Here is a 22,823-nt window from a genome sequence, read left to right on the forward strand (position 1 = left end):
GCGCATTTAATTCTTCTTACCTCACTGAATACCACTGATTTTCACGCGTTTTTTTTGTCATACGTGTACCTATGATAAATGACACATATTTTGGCGTGTTTTATTATTCATAGTTTGCCTAACAGTAATAGAATATTCTTATAATATGCTATAAGTGAACAGACGTCCGAGATCAAAACTGGGAATATAATCCCAGAGAAGGGGGGAAAAACGGTCAGCTATTTTTAAGTTAAAAAAACAATCTGATTAGGTTATATATACATGCGTATATCCTACACAAACAATGTATGGATACATTAGATATCTATATATTTTAGGGACCTATAGACTGTATCTCTGTTGCTGCAGCAGCAGAGAGTTTATTCTGTCTTGACACTTTGTCTTGATATTTTGTATCACATTCTTCCCTTAAATGATCATGTTTACAGTCATTGTTTTATATGTATTTTTTATGTATGTCGCTTTGGATAAAAGCGTCTGCCAAATACATAAACATAAACATATATAAACACCTGAAAGTCTTTATATCAACTAAAACCACCAATTTGTTTCACTGGATTCAGAATAAAACCAAAATCTGTTTTACCCAATCTATTCACAAAATACAACCAATAGTACGTTAATGTTAAATCTTACTTGTGAAAAGTAATCCCCCAATTCCTATTTTCAACAGTCCGCTCATTTGAGCAGGACAACGCTGAACACCAGCCCGGCATTTTTGTTTTCTACCTGTCAACTGTCAGTTTAGGCTGCTCGTCGGCTCCTCATCACCACTTCAAGATGGCGGCCCAATTTCTCGCGTCACAGCAGCCAATGCTGCGTCTACTTATAAGATGTCTATGGTTTAGAGCAGTATATTACAGGTTATTAGTAGATACTTTGGCGAACCAGTTGCTGTACAAATAGATCGATAAAATACTTCCGTGCTGTGAGATGTGCTAATAAAAATGGCAATACATTTTTATTTTTATTTTATTAGCAGTAAGAGTACTGATGAATAGCGGTATCGATAAGGACTATCGATATTTGTATTGGTATCGATAAAATCCTACCGATATGCATCCCTATTTATAAGCTCTGCTTCTTCATACTCCTTTTCGGACAATAATGAGAAACTTGAGTTAGGTGATGTATCAGATTTTAGTTGTATGCATGTTCAAAATAAACCAACGCCATAACCATAATTTATATTTTTATTGTAATACAGATTCCTGTGGTACCTGTTGCTGGAATTAACTTCAGCTCTGCAAAAAAAGAGAAGAATGGATGAAGCGCTGACTACTGGTCACCCATAACTGCAAGAGAAGACTTCTACTCTACCATGTCTGGTTCTGCTGTCTACAACAAATTCTTCCAAGACCTCAGGAAGAACTACGGAGGAAAAGTACCACAAGAAATTTGCTCCAAAATCAACGCACTCCCTAAATTTACTATGGATTACAAACGTACATCTCATTAAATTCTTTCTCCAAGTGAACTAGAAAAGCTGTGTAAAACTTTCAGAAATAAACATGGAATTAACCACAATAAAGAAGAAGTGAAGAACATAGTTAAGATAGAACACAATAAAAAAGTGGCAACATAATTGGAATAAGGAAACAGAAGGTTGGGAGTATTACAAAGTCCAGAGGAGAGTAGGTGTAATGAGAGGAGGCGGTAGAAATAGGAAGGAATGAGATTAGGACATCCATCCATCCATTTTCTACCGCTTGTCCCTTTCGGGGTCATGGGGGGAGCTGGATCCTATCTCAGCTGGTGACATACATATCTAAATAATTAATTGAAATTGATAGGGAAACATAATACAGGCTGTGTGACTGTTGTCATCAAATAGAAAGTGTAGGGCATGTGTACAATGTAGGAAATACAATAGAGAAAGGCAAATACAGGGAAATAAGTCAGCAAAAGAGAAGGTTAGGTTAGTAGTGGAAGATATTACCTGACCGCTTCTATGTTTATTACCTGACCGCTTCTATGTTAGCTACCCCTCTTGTTTATAATGCATATTTTCTGTTGGATCTACTCTCTATTTTATGCCGCCCTTTTTTTTATTTTCTTGTTTCGCTGCAGCTGTTACATATACTGTAATATTGTACATGGTAATTGGGATTTGTTATCCATCCATCCATTTTCTACCGCTTGTCCCGTTCGTGGTTGCGGGGGGTGCTGGAGCCTATTTCAATTGCATTCGGGTGGAAGGCGGTGTACACCCTGGACAAGTTTAAAATTTAAGATGTACCGTATTTTTCGGACTATAAGTCGCAGTTTTTTTTCATAGTTTGGCCGGGCTCCAGTGTGACTTATATATGTTTTTTTCCTTTTTTATTATGCATTTTCGGCAGGTGCGACTTATACTCCGAAAAATACGGTAATATCAACATTTAGTTTTAACATTGATATTTACATTTAATGTTTATATTTAGATTTTAGATTTAGAATTAACATTAATATTTCCATTCAACATTTGTATTCATCTGCGATGAGGTGGCGACTTGTCCAGGTTGTACCCCGCCTTCTGCCCGAATGCAGCTGAGATAGGCCCGAGCACCCCCCGTGACCCTGAAAGGGACAAGCGGTAGGAAATGGATGGATAATAATATATCAGTATGTACTATATACTGTATATATAATATGTAAATATTACATATATGTTATATTTTATATTGCTACTATGGTACATTTTTATTCTACAAACCCCATTTCCATATGAGTTGGGAAATTGTGTTAGATGTTGGGAAAGGTGGCAATAAATACTGATAAAGTTGAGGAATGCTCATCAAACACTTATTTGGAACATCCCACAGGTGAACAGGCAAATTGGGGACAGGTGGGTGCCATGATTGGGTATAAAAGTAAATTACATTAAATGCTCAGTCATTCACAAACAAGGATGGGGTGAGGGTCACCACTTTGTCAACAAATGCGTGAGCAAATTGTTGAACAGTTTAAGAAAAACCTTTCTCAACCAGCTATTGCAAGGAATTTAGAGATTTCACCATCATTACGGTCCGTAATATCATCAAAGGGTTCAGAGAATCTGGAGAAATCACTGCAGGTAAGCAGCTAAGCCCGTGACCTTCGGTCCCTCAGGCTGTACTGCATCAACAAGCGACATCAGTGTGTAAAGGATATCACCACATGGGCTCAGGAACACTTCAGAAACCCACTGTCAGTAACTACAGTTGGTCGCTACATCTGTAAGTGCAAGTTAAAACTCTCCTATGCAAGGCGAAAACCGTTTACCAACAACACCCAGAAAAGCCGTCGGCTTCGCTGGGCCCGAGCTCATCTAAGATGGACTGATACAAAGTGGAAAAGTGTTCTGTGCTCTGACGAGTCCACATTTCAAATTGTTTTTGGAAACTGTGGACGTCGTGTCCTCCGGACCCAAGAGGAAAAGAACCTTCCGGATTGTTAAAAGCGCATAGTTGAAAAGCCAGCATCTGTGATGGTATGGGGGTGTATTAGTGCCCAGGACATCAGTAACTTACACATCTGTGAAGGCGCCATTAATGCTGAAAGGTACATACAGGTTTTGGAGCAACATATGTTGCCATCCAAGCAACGTTACCATGGACGCCCCTGCTTATTTCAGCAAGACAATGCCAAGCCACGTGTTACATCAATGTGGCTTCATAGTAAAAGAGTGCAGGTACTAGACTGGCCTGCCTGGAGTCCAGATCTGTCTCCCATTGAAAATGTGTGGCGCATTATGAAGCCTAAAATACCACAACGGAGACCCCCGGACTGTTGAACAACTTAAGCTGTACATCAAGCAAGAATGGGAAATAATTCCACCTGAGAAGCTTAAAAAATGTGTCTCCTCAGTTCCCAAGCGTTTACTGAGTGTTGTTAAAAGGAAAGGCCATGTAACACAGTGGTGAACATGCCCTTTCCCAACTACTTTGGCACGTGTTGCAGCCATGAAATTCTAAGTTACGGTAACTATTATTTGCAAAAAAAAAAAAAAGTTTATGAGTTTGAACATCAAATATCTTGTCTTTGTAGTGCATTCAATTGAATATGGGTTGAAAAGGATTTGCAAATCATTGTATTCCGTTTATATTTACATCTAACACAATTTCCCAACTCATATGGAAACGGGGTTTGTACTTAATACCTGGGGACGGTGTGGCACAGTTGGGAGAGTGGCCGTGCCAGCAACCTGAGGGTTCCTGGTTCAATCCCCACCTTCTACCAACCTATTAACGTCCGTCGTGTCCTTGAGCAAGACACTTCACCCTTGCTCCTGATGGGTCGTGGTTAGGGACTTGCATGGCAGCTCCCGCCATCAGTGTGTGAATGTGAATGTGGAAATAGTGTCAAAGCGCTTCGAGTACCTTGAAGGTAGAAAAGCGCTCTACAAGTATAACCCATTTATCCTTTCCAACCTTACCCTGTACATCCTTGGAAACTGAGCTACTGTGTGGAACAATTTCCCTTGTGGATCATTAAAGTTTGTCTAAGTCTAAGATATTTTAGGTTTGCACTCAGAACATTTAGGATACAAAGGGTTACATACTTAAAAAATAAATATTTGGGTTAAATAGAAGAATATAGAGTAGGGTTCCAACTTGGTCCGCACTCCATATCAGAAGGTGGCGGTAATGCACATCAGAAGGTTGCTTGCAAACCACCATTAAATAAAATAGAAGAAGAAAGAAAGGAGGCAAAAGAAGGAGAATATAGTCGCTCAGTAAACCAGACAGTGGCGGTAATTATAATCAAGTGAAAACACTCAACATGTTGAACGAGTTGGTGAAGGAGCGACTCACGGCGGCAGCTGACGAAATATGCGGGCTGTTTGAAAGAACGATCGCGTCGTACGCCGAGGAACTTTCTCGAACAAGAAAGGAAAACGAACGACGACGACAACAACTGGAAGCGATCTGCAAGACACACATTGTGATACACGTTGAAGGTGTGTTTACTGATCATTTCCATTATTTATATTCTTTGTGCTGGCGACGATGTGCTAACGTATGCGTTTATATTGCAGTACTAATACGCACATCAGTACCGGTGTGAATGTTACAACAAACATTAAAACCTTAATTTCAGACGTTTTTTTTTTTTTTTTGACAGCACACATGTAACAAACGTTTGAGGCAAGCATGTAAAAAAAAATATATATTTTGAATTTTATAACCCTTTTGTAAATTGCAACATTTACAAACAATTGAGAAATAATGATAATCAAAATAAGTACAAAAACAGTACAAAACAGCGCCAGGGGGTTGTAAACTCAATAAAGTAACTAAAATAGAATATATATATATACATATATATTAGGGTTGCACATCTCTCTCTGATAAACGATTCGATATGCATCTAGATACACAGGTTACGATTCGATTAAAAAACGATATCCTTTTATTACAGACCGATTCGATTGGATTCGATTCCGAACGATACCATACCTGCCAACTACTCCGGTTTTCCCGTAATTAGTACGGGTTTCATCAACCTATTCCGGGTTACGTTTGCAGTGATAAAAAATACGGTTTTTCATTAATTAAAAAATATATTTAAAAAAAAGTTTTATTCACGAAATCGCGTAACAACAATGACAATCGCCACTGCTTCCCGTAACTTCCTATCGAGCCATTCCGAATGCCATGCGCGAGGCTATTTATAGCACCGCTGCCAAGCACGCGGCACCTGTTGCCATTGTTTCCAAACGAGCGAACGATCATGGAATCAGCCGGAGAAAAATCGCAAACGAGTCTTAAACCGAAAAGAAAACTGCAGTCATTCCGTGAAGAATATTCAAAAGCCTATCCGGGAATAATTATCCGTTCCAAAAAGGGTGAAAACTACGCAAATTGCACCTTGTGCAGACAAGATTTTTCGATCGGACACGGAGGAATTAGCGATGTAAAAGACCACGTTGGGACAAAAAAACACAAGTCTAATGCCGTTGCTAGCGATACAAGTGGAAAACTTTCAACGTTTTTTGGATTTTAGCCACAAAAAGGTAATGACACCAATGTTATCTATTGGAATTGTTTAGTACTGTTATACTGTTAAAAGTGTTTATACTATTTATGCTTTCAAGTCCAAGTTGAAGAAATCTTGTTAAATGTTGACATCATAACTACCAAAATACAGAAGTATGTCCTTAATATTTTTGCAGTGCTATTTCTGTTGAAAAGTTAAAATGATTACATTAGAGATGTGATGTGCCACTTTTCAAGTGTCTGATGGCTTAAATTAATTTTCATTAATTTTTCATATTTTGAATTCTTTTGAAAGGCTTACCAAAAAACTACATTTGAATTGTAACTCCATGCTATTGACAGGACTATTAATTTTAATGAAGTTAGCTTACCATGTTTACAGTATGATAATTGTGATAGAAATGTGAATTTTAGGCACAGAATATTTTTTACAATTGAACAAGGCAGTAGATTATACAAGCTTGGACAGAAAGTTAATGACACCAATTTTTTTTAATGGAATTGTTTAGTACTGTTTTACCATTTGTTTACTGTAAAAAGTGTTTATACTGTTTATACTTTCAATTAACAAATTGAAGTCTTGTGAAAGGTTGACAGGATAACTGGCATTAACTGTCAAAATAATTTCAAACTATTGAAGTTAGCTTACAGAATAAACATGTCAATCAACCCATATGATTTTTGCTGTAATATTTTTGTTTTGAAAAGTCACTGTGACTGATAGAAAAGTGATGGTTTTAGCAACATTTTAACCTGTCTGAATGCTAATAATCATTTTGCGTCGGGGGGCGAAGCCTGAACCCCCCACCAGGACTTTGTCCTGGACCTACCGGGGCCTGCGGCCCCTGGACCCTGGCTACTAGGTTTTTCTGATTTCAAAAGTTGGCAGGTATGCGATACGATTCGATTTGGCGGTTAATATTCAAGACTCCAAATCCCCAAGCATTATGGCTTTATGGCACTGGCAAAAAAAACAGAACAACAAAATCACATGTCAATGTATTTATTTTTAGACATGGACCAAAAAAAGTCTGGCTGAATTGTAGGATGGGAACTCCAGAGGTAAAAGTAGCACAGAATAGTAACAACAGAGTGCAATATTTCAGCCTGAGCATAGTTTTGAACACTAGAGGTAGGTAACAAAGATTCAATATTTCAACCTGCTGCCAGTGTACGTCAACGATGCTCGACACAATTTACAAATAGCATGGCTTCTGTCGAGCTTCCCTTCCTTCTTATAAAACCCAAAAACTTTCCACACTTTGGATTTCTGTCTCCCCGATGCGTTGAAAATCTTTTTCGGTCCATTATCACCTTCGGTCAGACTGACGTTTTCGTTCTCCTCCTTCATTTTCCGTGTTGTCCCTTGTTTATCACTCGTGCTAATACTAGCTAGGCGGCTACCGCGTTTGGCAAGTAGCTTCAGCTCTCGCGTTGTTTTAGAGACGCTGGCGCATATTGTAATCTAGCCAACCCATGCAAAGTCTCGCGATAACCGATCCATGACTCTATAACCGATTGAGCTAGGAATTCATGAATTATTCGCATTGATTGAGGAGTCTGCTACCGATGCAGCCTAATCGCTCACTTGTTGAATCGTATACTCTGTCGCATCGGTTTATCATTCACAACCCTAATATATATACACACACACACACACACACACACACACACGCATACATACATACATACATACATACATACATACATATATATATACATATATATATATATATATATACACACACACACACACACACACACACACACACACATCAGTGACGTGCAGTCACTAGAGGCAGGTGAGGCGGGGCCTCACCTGCCATCATGGAAAGAAAAAAAATGTAAAAAGAAAAAAAATTTATTAAATTGTTATATGTATCCAGTGATTATACTATAAAGTTATTTTCCATTTAACTTCACCAGTTTTAGATTATTTTTATTCAAAATCGCTGAATGTTGACATTTGCCGTTCAAATACTGAGAAGAGACGGTGCGGTGATCAGCAGCCAGTTGAGGCACGTCACTCAGTGCTTCAACATGGATTCCGGACTCGGCTAACTGCTGGCCTGCTGTGCAGTGAGACCGTATTGCTATATGAATTATATTATACATTTCCATAGTTTAGTTAGCTGAGGTATATAATGTACAGTGTATTTTGTCAACAACTGTATGTGTGTAACGTATTTCTTGTGCTGAGCGATCATAAAACGGCTGCAAAAGACGCACTGGCTGAGGCTCCAGTAATCCCGCCTCCTGCACCCCCGCCGTAGAATTTTTATATCAACTAAAGCCCACACTTAAACTTTCCACGTGCAAGATTGAATCTATTTAAAAAAGTTAATTCATAAGAAGCCAAAAAGTGCAAAAACAATAATGTTCGTGTTGGAGGAGTTGTGAAGGACTGCAGGGCCACAACATTAGGTACACCTGCAGACTGCAGGTGTATCTAATTCACAACTCCTCCAACACGAACATTATTGTTTTTGCACTTTTTGGCTTCTTATTAAATAACTTTTGTAACCTATTTTTATGGGCTTTACTCTTTGTGATGATAAGTTCCTGTTATGCGCTGTTATACAGTATATGCCTTGAGCTCTTATTTTGAAGGCGCTAAGAGCGGAAGTGATGACATGGAGTGGAGCGGAGGTTTTTGAAAGAAGGTAAATAAAGTGGTCCTCGTGTAAACTGGAGCCTCCGTGTTTGTTATTTTGTAGTTTCATACAGTATAGGCGACATTTATAAACCCTCGGTTACACTTTTTTAAATAGATTCAATCTTGCACGTGTAAAGTTTAAGTGAGGGCTTTAGTTGCGGCGCATGGACTTCATTTATAAGTAAAGGTAAGACCATAATAACGTTTTTTTTATTAAATGTGCTTTTTTGTGCGCCACAGTTTGTATGTGTAAAGTTAAAGTTAAGTTAAAAGTACCAATGATTGTCACACACACACTAGGTGTAAGGAAATTTGTCGTCTGCATTTGACCCATCCTCTCTTTCACCCCCTGGGAGGTGAGGGGAGCAGTGGGCAGCAGCGGCGCCGCGCCCGGGAATCATTTTTGGTGATTTAACCCCCAATTCCAACCCTTGATGCTGAGTGCCAAGCAGGGAAGAATGCTGGTATGAGCTTTTAAACATAACCCGTTAACTGCTGCCAATCAAATGGTGAATAAGATACTCTTTAGGGTTCATATGTTTGTAAATCTGACTGTGATGAAGTCAGTGCCTCACCAGCCATCAACCTCACCGCACGTCACTGACACACATACATATACACACACACACACACACACACACACACACACACACACACACACACACACACACACACACACACACACACACACACACATATATGCATACATACATACATACATATATATATATATATATTAGGGCTGCAACTAACGATTAATTTGATAATCGATTAATAATCGGATAAAAGAGACAAACTACATTTCTATCCTTTCCAGTATTTTATTGAAAAAAACCAGCATACTGGCACCATGTTCTGGACATTGGGGATGCAGCATACAGCAATAATAACACAGAAATGTAACTCATCAGATCAGAACTGAATCAGATATTGTACATGTTTCTGTTGTGAATAATAAAGGATACATTTTAGGCTGCCTCTGAATAATAGCATGCAATATTACAGTACCTTCATAACATTTAGTTATACTAAAGCGTCACTCAAATCTAAATAGATTTATATAGCTTTATCGGGCCCGGCTACATTGATCCATTATGAAACCAACCTGAGATATTTCTGTCCGTTACGTTTATTTCGAAATTGGTTAATGTGCGTTTTCTCTCTCAAAACGGAGTCAAATGTGCCGGAGAATGGGCCCCTCCTTCTGGTCCTCTTCAGCACATGAGCGTATGAGTTTTGGATTAATTTAAGTGAAGTGAAGTGAATTATATTTATATAGCGCTTTTCTCTAGTGACTCAAAGCGCTTTACATAGTGAAAACCCAATATCTAAGTTACATTTAAACCAGTGTGGGTGGCACTGGGAGCAGGTGGGTAAAGTGTCTTGCTCAAGGACACAACGGCAGTGACTAGGATGGCGGAAGCGGGGATCGAACCTGCAACCCTCAGGTTGATGGCACGGCCACTCTACCAACCGAGCTATACCGCCCCGAAGTGGTTTTGTACCTTTTTTAGGAAGACCAGAAAGCAAGGCATTACTTTAGCTAAGAACACACTTATTTACCCCCAAACACTTAAGCACACTCATATGCTGGGTTGCACTAAGTTACTATCAAATGACGATCCAGTAGATCAAGGGTTGGCAATTGAGTTGGGTCTTGAGACAAATACTTCCCAAAACATTACATGGCAGGCCAGAAGGAAATGTTCTGTTTCTTGTCTTGCAGACCTCCAGCAGCTGATTGGTTGTCAAGATGAACTTCCCCTTCCGCCCCAGCAGGTGCGCTCCACTTTGAAGCAGGAGGATCCACAGCCCACCTTCGTTAAAGAGGAGGAGGAACTCTGGATCACTCAGGATGGAGAACGACTTCTCGGGCCAGAGGAGGAGGATGATCTTGCCAAGTCGCCACTGACTAGTATTTCTGTTAAGACTGAAAACCATGAAGACAAGCCACCCGAGTCCTCGCAGCATCATCACAGTCCAAGTGAGGAGACCAAAGGGGCGGAGCCTCCAAGCAGCAGCTCTCCACAACACATCACAACAGAAGATGATGAAGACCACTGTGGAGGATCACATCTATCACATAGTGATGACACAACATCATACTCTTCTAAAGATGGGGACGCCGCCAAAGAACCTTTGAGCAGCGATACAGACTGTATCAAACACTCTATACGCTCCGAAAAACAGACGGGTAAAAACCATGGGATTTTAGGGAACGTTCACAGGAGAACACACACAAGAAAAAAACCCTTTTGTTGTTCAGTTTGTGGAAAAAGATTAACGGATAGGTCAGCGGTGGCGTCACACATGACAACGCACACCGGAGAAAAACCTTTTAGTTGTTCGGTATGTGGTAAAAAAATCTCCCATAAGTCAACCATGGTAACACACATGAGAATACACACGGGGGAAACACCTTATAGTTGTTCGGTGTGCTGGAAAAGCTTTTATAAAAAGTCCTCCGTAATAAGACACATGAGAACGCACACGGGCGAAAAGCCTTTTGGTTGTTCATGGTGCGGCGAAAGATTCTCTGTGAAGTCAAATATGGTACAACACCTGCGAACACACACAGGAGAAAAACCTTTTAGTTGTCCTATTTGTGGTATAGGATTCTCGCAAAAGTCAAATATGATAAGACACATGGCGAGAGCACACACAACCTTATGATTGTTCTATATGTGGTGAAATATTCTCTTCATAGCCACAAATGGAACTGCTGGGTTGCAACTAGAGATGTCCGATAATGGCTTTTTTGCAGATATCCGATATTCCGATATTGTCCAATTCTTAATTACCGATTCCGATATCAACCGATACCGATATGTACACTTGTGGAATTAACACATTACTATGCCTAATTTTGTTGTGATGCCCCGCTGGATGCATTAAACAATGTAACAAGGTTTTCCAAAATAAATCATTTCAATTTATGGAAAAAAATGCCAACATGGCACTGCCATATTTATTATTGAAGTCACAAAGTGCATTATTTTTTTTAACATGCCTCAAAACAGCAGCTTGGAATTTGGGACATGCTCTCCCTGAGAGAGCATGATGAGGTTGAGGTGGGCGGGGTTGGGGGAGGCTGAGTTGAGGTGTGTGTGTGGGGGTGGGGAAGGGTAGCGGGGGGTGTATATTGTAGCGTCCCGGAAGAGTTAGTGCTGCAAGGGGTTCTGGGTATTTGTTCTGTTGTGTTTATGTTGTGTTACCGTGCGGATGTTCTCCCGAAATGTGTTTGTCATTCTTGTTTGGTGTGGGTTCACAGTGTGGCGCACATTTGTAACAGTGTTAAAGTTGTTTATACGGCCACTCTCAGTGTGACCTGTATGGCTGTTGACCAAGTATGCTTGCATTCTCTTGTGTGTGTGAAAAGCCGTAGATATCATGTGATTGGGCCGGCACGCAAAGGCAGTGCCTTTAAGGTTTATTGACGCTCTGTACTTCTCCCTACGTCCGTGTACCACTCCGTACAGAGGCGTTTTAAAAAGTCATACATTTTACTTTTTGAAACAGATACCGATAATTTACGATATTACATTTTAAAGCATTTATCGGCCGATAATATCGGCAGTCCGATATTATCGGACATCTCTAGTTGCAACCATGTGACTTAAAGGCCTTTCCCCTAACTTAAGGTTCCTAAATGGAACTTAATATGGCTATTGTTCATTTAACCCTTAGCCACGCACATGTGAGCGTGTTTCAAAAGTGTATAAGTATACAGTTGCAATTCTAAGACATTAAATGGCAGTTGTGTATAGGCTACGGTGTGTTGCGTAGTCAGGGAGTAGTCGTCGCCATGAAGCTGAATCGAGCCTTCTGTTGCTCCCTACAAAGTGTTTATACTGTAAGTAGGGCTGGGCGGTATTGCGGTGTTAAAGTTTATACTGGTGATATTTTAAAAAGCGGTATTTGAGACAATACCGCCATGCAGGTATATTTTGATGTGCCTTTGTTACGGCTGTTAGCGGTCCGGTGTGTCCCGCCCAGCAGACACCGTAGCGGAGGAAAGATCCGGCAGGCGGCAAGGGCCCTCTGTGCATTGCAGAATGCACTGTTAAGGTCATTTTATTTAGAATTTTTTTTACATTTTTTTTTAACAAATTGTTAATAATCACAAATAAGTGACATAGTTAAAATCTAAAATGATTTGTGTGACTACCTGTAATGTATTTTGTGGACTGGATTACCATGAATGAGATTCTGTAAAGTAATGATAACAATTATTTATATGTCCGATTTTATGTCATTTATGATGTTCTTGGTTGGTCACTTTATCAATAGTTTTCCAAAGTTGACTTCAAAGTTTATCCTTTGTTTGTTTAAATAGGTGAATAAAAAAACATTGTGACTTTTTTCAGTGTTGCATCTTTCTTAACGTCAATAATCCAAAATTTTACAAAATGTATAAACTTTAGTTTTATTCTTTAAATATGATTAAATATGGTTTCCAACCTGTGGCTCAAAAACGTTTTCATGCACTTCTACCTTACAGTTTTATTCTATTTACAATATGTTTATATGGCATTATTACTCATCAGTTCTCATGTGACATATTGAGCGAAATATGAGCATGTAAAATATATATTATGAGGCACATATTTGTCACTATTCACAACCGTCTGTTGGTGTACTTATCGGTCAAATTATGGTAAATATTTTGGGACAATTAAGATGAAAAAGTTAAAAACTAAGTCACATTTCCATGTCTGGCAAAACTCTAAACACTGATCAAATTCCCAATAATGTTTTTGAATAATCAATGATATGGGTTGGTAGAGTGGCCGTGCCAGCAACTTGAGAGTTCCAGGTTCGATCCCCGCTTCCGCCATCCTAGTCACTGCCTTTGTGTCCAAGGGGAAGATACTTTACCCACCTGTTCCCAGTGCCACCCACACTGGTTTAAATGTAACTTAGATATTGGGTTTCACTCTGTAAAGCGCTTTGAGTCACTAGAGAAAAAGTGCTATATAAATATAATTCGCTTCACATTTGTTTTGTTGTTCCATTGTTTTTTTTTTTTTGGTGATCCGTAGAGGATAATATGTGTCTTTATTACCAAAGCTTTCTTTTTGGACACTAAATTTATGTAACTAAATTGTTTGCGTTTGAATTTTGTCAACTGATTTTATTTATTTTTATTTTTTTACAGCAAATTATGCCGACAATTTTATGTATTGAGGTTAATTTATGTGTTCATCACAACTGAACAGGCTGCTTGGAATGGTTTGCACCAAAGAAACCCAAATTCAGAAGCTAGTATTTATTGTATTTAAGAGTATCTACGCCATTGTGTTGTGTCGTTAGATTTTTTTAAATAAATGTCCTCAAAACTAGACTTTGTTTCTTTTTTTAAAGAGACATTTACGTACCTCTGCTTTCTTCTTCAACAGTCTTCAATACCGCCACAAGATGGCAGCAGAAACAAGTTCTACGGCAAAATGACTGCATGATAGTACTGCCCCCACCTCTTCGTTTGACTCAGTCCGAATTACTGTGGGTTCCCTCCGGGTACTCCGGCTTCCTCCCACTTCCAAAAGACATGCACCTGGGGATAAGTTGATTGGCAACACTAAATTGGCCCTAGTGTGTGGATGTGAGTGTGAATGTTGTCTGTCTATCTGTGTTGGCCCTGCGATGAGGTGGCGACTTGTCCAGGGTGTACACCGCCTTCCGCCCGATTGTAGCTGAGATAGGCTCCAGCGCCCCCCGCGACCCCAAAGGGAATAAGCGGTAGAAAATGGATGGATGGATGGATATTGTGTGTTCCTATCTATCACTTTGATGGTAAATTACACATCATTGTATACAAATATACATTTTATTTTGAAATGGGATTCTTGCTCGAATAAAGAACAAGCATACATATGATTACATGCAGGGGTCCCCTCAGAAATGGGACCTAATGTAAAAACTAAAAATCACTTTCCCAACAGTTATATTTTGAATATTTAGCTCACTTCTCTCACATTTATATTTATTTTCTAACATTTAGGTCACATTTTGCACATTTTTCTCATTTGAGGTAGAAATTAAATGGTGAATGAACTGCTAAATCTAAATGTTAGTATAAATGTAAAATATGATAAATCAAAATATTAATATAAATGACAAATCTAAATGTTAAATATCCCACGACATAGTTAATTTGCAAACAGCTAAAATTATACATAAAGCAACAGTGACGTGCAGTCACTAGAGGCAGGTCATGGAAAGAAAAAAAAAAAAAGAAAAAATTATTTTTATTAACTTGTTATATGTATCCAGTGATTATACTATAAAGTTATTTTCCATTTAACTTCACCCGTTTTAGATTATTTTTTATTTAAAATAGCTGACTTTTCACATTTGCCGTTCAAATACTGAGAAGAGACTTGCGGTGATCAGCAGCCAGTTGAGCCTCACCATGGATTGCGGACTCGCCTAACTGCTTGCCTGCTGTGCAGTGAGACCCTATATTATACATTTCCATAGTTTAGTTAGCTGAGGTATATAATGTACAGTGTATTTTGTCAACAACTGTATGTGTGTAAAGTATTTCTTGTGCTGAGCGATCATAAAACGGCTGCAAAAGACGCACTGGCTGAGGCTCGCCTCCTGCACCCCCTCTGTAGAATGCACGGCAACCCCTGACGGGAGTGTTATATGAACTAAAGCCCACACTTAAATTTTCCACCTGCAAGATTGAATCTATTTAAAAAAGTTATTTCATAAGAAGCCAAAAAGTGCAAAAACAATAATGTTCGTGTTGGAGGAGTTGTGAATGACTGCAGGGCCACAACATTAGGTACACCTGCAGACTGCAGGTGTACCTAATTCACAACTCCTCCAACACGAACATTGTTGTTTTTGCACTTTTTGGCTTCTTATTAAATAACTTTTGTAACCTATTTTTATGGGCTTTGCTCTTTGTGATGTTAAGTTCCTGTTATGCGCTGTTATACAGTATATGCCTTGAGCTCTTATTTTGAAGGCGCTAAGAGCGGAAGTGATGACACGTTGGAGTTGAGCGGAAGTTTTTGAAAGAAGGTAAATAAAGTGGTCCTCGTGTAAACTGGAGCCTCCGTGTTTGTTATTTTGTAGTTTCATACAGTATAGGCGACATTTATAAACCCTCGGTTACACTTTTTTAAATAGATTCAATCTTGCACGTGGAAAGTTTAAGAGAGGGCTTTAGTTGATATAACACTCTCGTCAGGGGGTGCATTAATCCAGCACAACAGCGGCTCATGGACTTATTTTATAAGTAAAGGTAAGACCATAATAACTTTTTTTTTTTTATTAAATGTGCTTTTTTGTGTGCTACAGTTTGTATGTGTAAAGTTAAAATTAAGTTAAAGTACCAATGATTGTCACACAAACACTAGGTGTAATGAAAGTTGTCCTCTGCATTTGACCCATCCCCTTGATCACTCCCTGGGAGGTGAGGGGAGCAGTGGGCAGCAGCGGCGCCGCGCCCGGGAATCATTTTTGGTGATTTAATAACCCCCAATTCCAACCCTTGATGCTGAGTGCCATGCAGGGAAGAATGCTGGTATGAGCTTTTAAACATAACCCGTTAACTGCTGCCAATCAAATGGTGAATAAGATACTCTTTAGGGTTCATATGTTTGTAAATCTGACTGTGATGAAGTCAGTGCCTCACCAGCCATCAACCTCACCGCACGTCACTGTAAAGCAAACTACAATCTGCTACCCAAGAATATACAACAATTATTCTCAACAAAAAAATAATCTTCGAGAAAAATGTCATTTAAAACATTTGTACGCACGTACAACACTTAAGACCTTCAGTATATCAATATGTCAAATGTAATTATGGAATTGATTAAGTAAAGAAATCAAACAATGTACTAATATGATCCACTTCAAGAAACTCTTCAAACTTGAAGCGTTTACAAAGTACAAAGAAGAAAAACCATGATAAACATTCTGAATTTATTTCATCCATCCATTCATTTTCTAGATAATCTTATTCATCTCATCATATGAAATGTAATTTACTTCACCAATTATTATTTAGTTATTTTTATTGTTATTACTTATGGAGTATATAGTGAATACATTGAGAACAGGTTTTAGCAAAAGTTTTAGCAACTGCTATGTAAAGGAAAAGGGGTAGGATTAAATAAACTCTGCTTCTTCCTACTCCTTTTCCAACATGTTGAATAGAGAAAACTGGAAATTGTGATGCATCATGTTGTATGCATGCATGCTCAACTCAACTAAATATGAATGACACATCTAAATATGAATGTTAAATATAAACACAAATGCCAAATTTGAATGTTAAATCCAAATCGTAATGTCAAAAGGTGCTGTTTGCAACTTCCTCACAGTAAAACTTTTCAAAACAAAAAATGTAAACAAGAACACTACTGGCTAGCTTATTAAGTTAAAGTTAAAGTTAAGTTAAAGTACCAATGATTGTCACACACACACGAGGTGTGGTGAAATGTGTCCTCTGCATTTAACCCATCCCCTTATTCACACCCTGGGAGGTGAGGGGAGCAGTGGGCAGCAGCAGTGCCGCACCCGGGAATCATTTTTGGTGATTTAACCTCCAATTCCAACCCTTGATGCTGAGTGCCAAGCAGGGAGGTAATGGGTCCCATTTTTACAGTCTTTGGTATGACTCGGCCGGGGTTTGAAGTCACAACCTACCGATCTCAGAGCGGACACTCTAACCACTAGGCCACTGAGTTGGTTTTGTTATGTTACCATTAGTAGTTTAACACAACACATGTGTTTGACGATTGTCTATATTTTTCACAATTACAAAGTTTGGGGTCATACAATTTTTCCCCAGCCTGAATGAGATGATTGAAGTTTACGGCTGTCACTCATCCGGTCTCGTCAACACTTACGCACAGTGAGTGTGTGCGCGCATACAAAAGCAAGAGAACAACGAACATTTTCACAAATATAAATATAAACAATACACAATGCGTTTGGGCCTGTAAATATAAACGTTAAGTATAAATAGCAATACTGTATCTAAATCTAAATTCGGCAGCAGTGTTTATGGATGTAACTAAAGCATTTGACACAGTTAATCACAATATTTTAATAAAAAAACTTGAACGATACGGCATCAGAGGGTTGGTCTTAAACTGTATAAGAAGTTATTTAACGAACAGGAAACAATACGTGAAGCTAGGCGAACACACGTCTACAACGCTAAATATATCCTGTGGTGTACCTCAGGGATCAATACTAGGACATCAATTGTTTAATCACTGTATAAATGACATTTGTAAAGTTACAAGAGATTTAAAGTTAGTATTATTTGCGGACGATACAACTGCGTTTTGTTCAGGAGCGAACACGCAGAAGATAATACAAATAATAACAGAAGAAATGAACAAATTAGAAAGATGGTTTTACAAAAACAGACTCTTTGAATCTCAGTAAAACTAAAATAATGCTATTTGGTAACAGTAGAAGAGAAAGTCAAACACAAATACAAATAGACGGAATAGAAATTGAAAGAGTAAATGAAACCACATTTCTAGGTATAATGATTGATGATAAATTTAACTAGAAATCTCATGTAAAAAATATACAACATAAAGTAGCAAGAAACACGTCAACATTAAATAAAGCAAAACATGTTCTAGACCATGGGTGTCAAACTCTGGCCCGCGGGCCAATTTTGGCCCGTGAGGTGATATCAAATTAACACTAGAGCTGGCCCGCCGATTATATACAGCGGCGGTGCCACGGTACACCGCTAATTCTCATACTTGCCAAACCTCCTGGGAGACTCCCAAATTTCTGTGCCCCTCCCGAGAACTGTAGCGTCCCCTTTTTGTCCAGTCCAACGAGTGCTGGCTTAGTTACATAATATGTGCAGTGAAGTGAATGCAACGCATACTTGATCTTCAGCGATACAGGTTACATGGAGGGTGCCAGTATAAAAACCTTTAACATTGTTAGAAAAATGCTCCACACTGAATCCACACCAAACAAGAATGACAAACACATTTCGGGAGAACATCCGCACAGTAACACAACATATACACAACAGGACAAATACCCAGAACCCTTTGCAGCACTAACTCTTCCGGGACGCTACAATATACACCCCCGCTACCTCCAAACCCCGCCGCCACTCCCCCCCCCCCCACCCCACACACACACCTTGTAGCGTCAGGTTCCAGGTGTTGTGCCGGATAATGCACCCCCAGCGTAGAATGCACCCCCTGACGGGAGTGTTATATCAACTAAAGGCCACACTTAAAGTTTCCACGTGCAAGATTGAATGTATTTGAAAAAGTTATTTAATAAGAAGCCAAAAGTGCAAAAACAATAATGTTCGTGTCGGAGGAGTTGTGAATGAATGAAATATGAAATCCGTGCTGCAGTCTGCAGGTGTACCTAATGTTGTGGCCCAGCAGCGACTGCAGCACGGATTTCATATTTCATTCATTCACAACTCCTCCAACAGACAAACATCAGATTAGATCAGTGTGTTGCAAACTGAGCAGTTTAAAGTCCTGAATGGTTGGTTTATTCATTGTTATTTTATTTTCAAATTTATTAGCCTGTGGAAAAAGTTAATGTTGATATTTACCTCAAAAGGCTGCAAATAGAAAAGAGGCATTCAATCTTTATTTAAATTGCATTTGATATGCCATTGATATTTTTTAATTATTATTATTATTATTTGAAACTTGATTTTGCATGTCACTATAAAGTTATATAAGCCTTGCTTGTTCAATATTCAATGCAAAACTTGTTTGGGTCCCTATTAAAAGGTTAATTTGTTCAACCTTGGCCCGCAGCTTTGTTCAGTTTTAAATTTTGGCCCACTCTGTATTTGAGTTTGACACCCCTGTTCTAGACCAAAAATCACTTCATATTCTCTACTGCTCGCTAGTGTTACCATATCTGAGTTATTGTGTAAAAATATGGGGAAATAACTACAAAAGTACACTTCATTCATTAACCGTGTTACAAAAAAAGATCAGGTAGAATAATACATCATGTTGGATATAGGGAACATACAAACCCTTTATTTATTGAATCAAAAATACTGAAATTCCACGACATAGTGAATTTGCAAACAGCTAAAATTATACACAAAGCAAACTATAACCTGCTACCCAAGAATGTACAACAATTCTTCTCAGAAAAAGAGGAGAAATATAAAAATGTTGAATGTAAATATTACATCTAAAATGTTAAATATGAATGCTAAATCCAAATACTAAATCAAAATTTTAAATCTAAATCTAAATGTTAAATCTTAATCAAAATGTGGAATGTCCGCCCTGAGATGGGTAGCTTGTGAGTTCAAACCCCGGCCGAGTCATACCAAAGACTATAAAAAATGGGAGCCATTACCTCCCTGCTTGGCACTCAGCATCAAGGGTTGGAATTGGGGGTTAAATCACCAAAATTGATTCCCGGGCGTGGCCACCGCTGCTGCTCACTGCTCCCCTCACCTCCCAGGGGGTGATCAAAGGTGATGGGTGAAATGCAGAGGACACATTTCACCACACCTAGTGTGTGTGTGACAATCATTGGTACTTTAACTTTAACACTCACTGACGCATGACAGCATGAAAGCACACAACAGGAAAACATAACACACGTGCAAACATGAAACAGCTCATTTGCAAGTATTTCAATGTTTTGAGCGGAATACTGAGAAAAGAGTTGGCTTTTATTCATCCCACAAACCTGTTTTGGACTTGGGATCTCGGTCTATACACGCATTTACCCAAGAGTGGAAAGATTTATTGCTTTCGGGTTGAAGACAACAGAATGGGCCTTTAGGGGCATGGCTCACAGATAAATGCATTTTGTTGTCTTTGTGTAACAAAAGGGATTAATATTTGGGATTCGTAAGGCGATCTGCTCAGTGTATCGTAATAGGCACCTTTCATTTTCCAGATGGTGTCCTCTCGGCGTATTGTGGCAGAACTCATCAGGGACCGGTACTGCTATTGAAGTCCCTGACCCTTTTCCTGGGGATGCCACACAAAGAAAACCTGGATTCCTCCCAGAGGGGTGTATGCTTCTCATGGACTGTTCAAAACAGTGACAACATATTCCTTTGACAGTTTTTTTTTTAGGTTTTTTTTTTTTTTTACAGTTTACAGCCAGAGGCCATAACAAAAGGGTCTCCGTTACAAAACGTTACCCAGCACTAAGCACACTTTTATCACATCAAAAGATCTGAGTTGTTCTTCTCACAGGACTGGGCAAAGGATAGCTTTGTTTTGTAATGTTACTGTTGCCTATGCAACACTTGCACCACCCTTATACACTGCACACACACACACACACACACACACACACACACACACACACATGCACACCCACCCACACACACACGCACGCATGCACGAACGATATATGTAACATGCGATAATAACGTTAATACAAAAATACGTTTTCTAAATATGGCTTTATGTAATGCATTACAAGTTGTGGACAATGAACAGTATCAGTCAAAAGATTGGAAACGCCTAATAATTTGATTGATATGTACAGTGTTTTTCGAAGTGTAAGCCCCTACTTTTTCCATCGCTTTGATCTTGCGGCTTATAAAATGGTGTGGCTAATTTATGGAATTTTGTTCGTGAATGGCCATAATGTTAAAAGTTAAACGTACCAATGATTGTCACACACACACTAGGTGTGGCGAAATTATTCTCTGAATTTGACCCATCACCCTTGATCACCCCCTGGGAGGTGAGGGGAGCAGTGAGCATCAGTGGTGGCCATGCCCGGGATTCATTTTTGGTGATTCAACCCCCAATTCCAATTCCTGATGCTGAGTACCAAGCAGGTTTTGTATTCAACGAACAATTTTCAACACCGACAGAGACACTGAAAAGGTGTGTTATTGTTTGAGCTATGCCGCCATCTTTTGGACGAGTTCGCTCAGTGCTGGTGATGCGGATTGAAAATGCACTTCCTGTTTTGTGCATTGAACCGGAAGCATATCCCGTTTCCTGTATTATTCGTCTATAGCGTTTCTGCTGGAAATAATTATTCATTAATCACTCCAAGCTACGTTTGTAAGTTTTACAATACAACTAAAACAATCCATAGTTACTAAACCGTCCCGTGTCTGATGTCTGTAGGAGTGTTTTCATGCATATTTGTATGTGCTATCGTAATCTAATCAAGCTAGCATCTTTTGAATTAGTGTTTATGCTAACATGTTTACAAGGATCGGTGTTAGTATTCTTACCTTACAATGGCAATCTCTTTGTGTTGCTTCAGTTTCGTAAACGGACCAAAACGTCACCGTGGAGTTATTAAGTCTGTTTAGCTGATTGGAGTGCAGGCTTCCACAGCGAGTGGGTTCATGACGATGTCTTCTGTTTTGTTTGATCAGCTGTTTTACTGCCGTGTGACAGGTACAGTTTGGAAACAATTAAGGTATGTAAATAAATATTTACAAAAACGTTTGTACCGGTTTTCGGTCCGATGCGGCTACTATATGCAAAAAATATTTATTTATTCTAAAATTTGGTAGATGCGGTTTGAATATGCACTATAGCCCGAAAAGTATGGTATGGATCCATATTTATGTACGTATCAATGTAGATACATAATCTATGTACTAGGAGTGCTCAAAATATCACTTCACATCCAAATCACAATTTTTCTTCAGATTCTAAATTAATACATAATTTTTAAGAATCATCCCGCCTTCTGCCCGAATGCAGCTGGGATAGGCTTTGGCACCCCCCGCGTCCCCAAAAGGGACAAGCGGTAGAAAATGGATGGATGGATGAATCAAATCAAAGTTTACTTATATAGCCCTAAATCACGAGTATCTCAAAGGGCTGCACAAGCCACAACGACATCCTCGGCTCAGATCCCACATCAGGGCAAGAAAAAAACTCAACCCAATGGGATGACAATGTATCAATATATATATACATACATACATACATACATACATACATATATATATACATACACATATATATACATACACACACACACACATATATATATATACATACATATACATATACATATATATATATATATATATATATATATATATATATATATATATATATATATATATATATATATATATATATATATATATATATATATATAATTTTTCTTTTTAAGAATACATTTTTGGATCAACAGCAATAAACAGCTATACTGATGATTATATTATTATTGATACTTTTCTACTATTATACTATTATTGATTT

At 38.7% G+C, this 22,823-nt stretch overlaps 1 protein-coding gene across 1 annotated transcript; it reads left to right on the plus strand.

Annotated features, from left to right (window-relative positions):
- The first annotated feature begins 4,664 nt into the window (after nt 1–4,664).
- LOC133614265 (uncharacterized) lies at nt 4,665–11,699 on the plus strand. Its single transcript, XM_061972107.2, has 2 exons — nt 4,665–4,921; nt 10,343–11,699. The coding sequence occupies exons 1-2, from the start codon at nt 4,744–4,746 to the stop codon at nt 11,287–11,289; spliced, it is 1,125 nt and encodes a 374-aa protein (XP_061828091.1). The 5' UTR covers nt 4,665–4,743; the 3' UTR covers nt 11,290–11,699.
- Nucleotides 11,700–22,823: the final 11,124 nt, after the last annotated feature.

Source organism: Nerophis lumbriciformis, linkage group LG17 (genome assembly GCF_033978685.3).
Source record: "Nerophis lumbriciformis linkage group LG17, RoL_Nlum_v2.1, whole genome shotgun sequence".
In the NCBI taxonomy this organism is placed as follows: Eukaryota; Metazoa; Chordata; class Actinopteri; order Syngnathiformes; family Syngnathidae; genus Nerophis; species Nerophis lumbriciformis.

Bases quoted from the DNA above. Each gene is read 5' to 3' on its own strand.
- LOC133614265 (XM_061972107.2), top strand. From the start codon at position 4,744: ATGTTGAACGAGTTGGTGAAGGAGCGACTCACGGCGGCAGCTGACGAA. The intron at 4,922-10,342 runs GTGTGTTTACTG...CTTGTCTTGCAG, and splicing joins CATTGTGATACACGTTGAAG to ACCTCCAGCAGCTGATTGGT.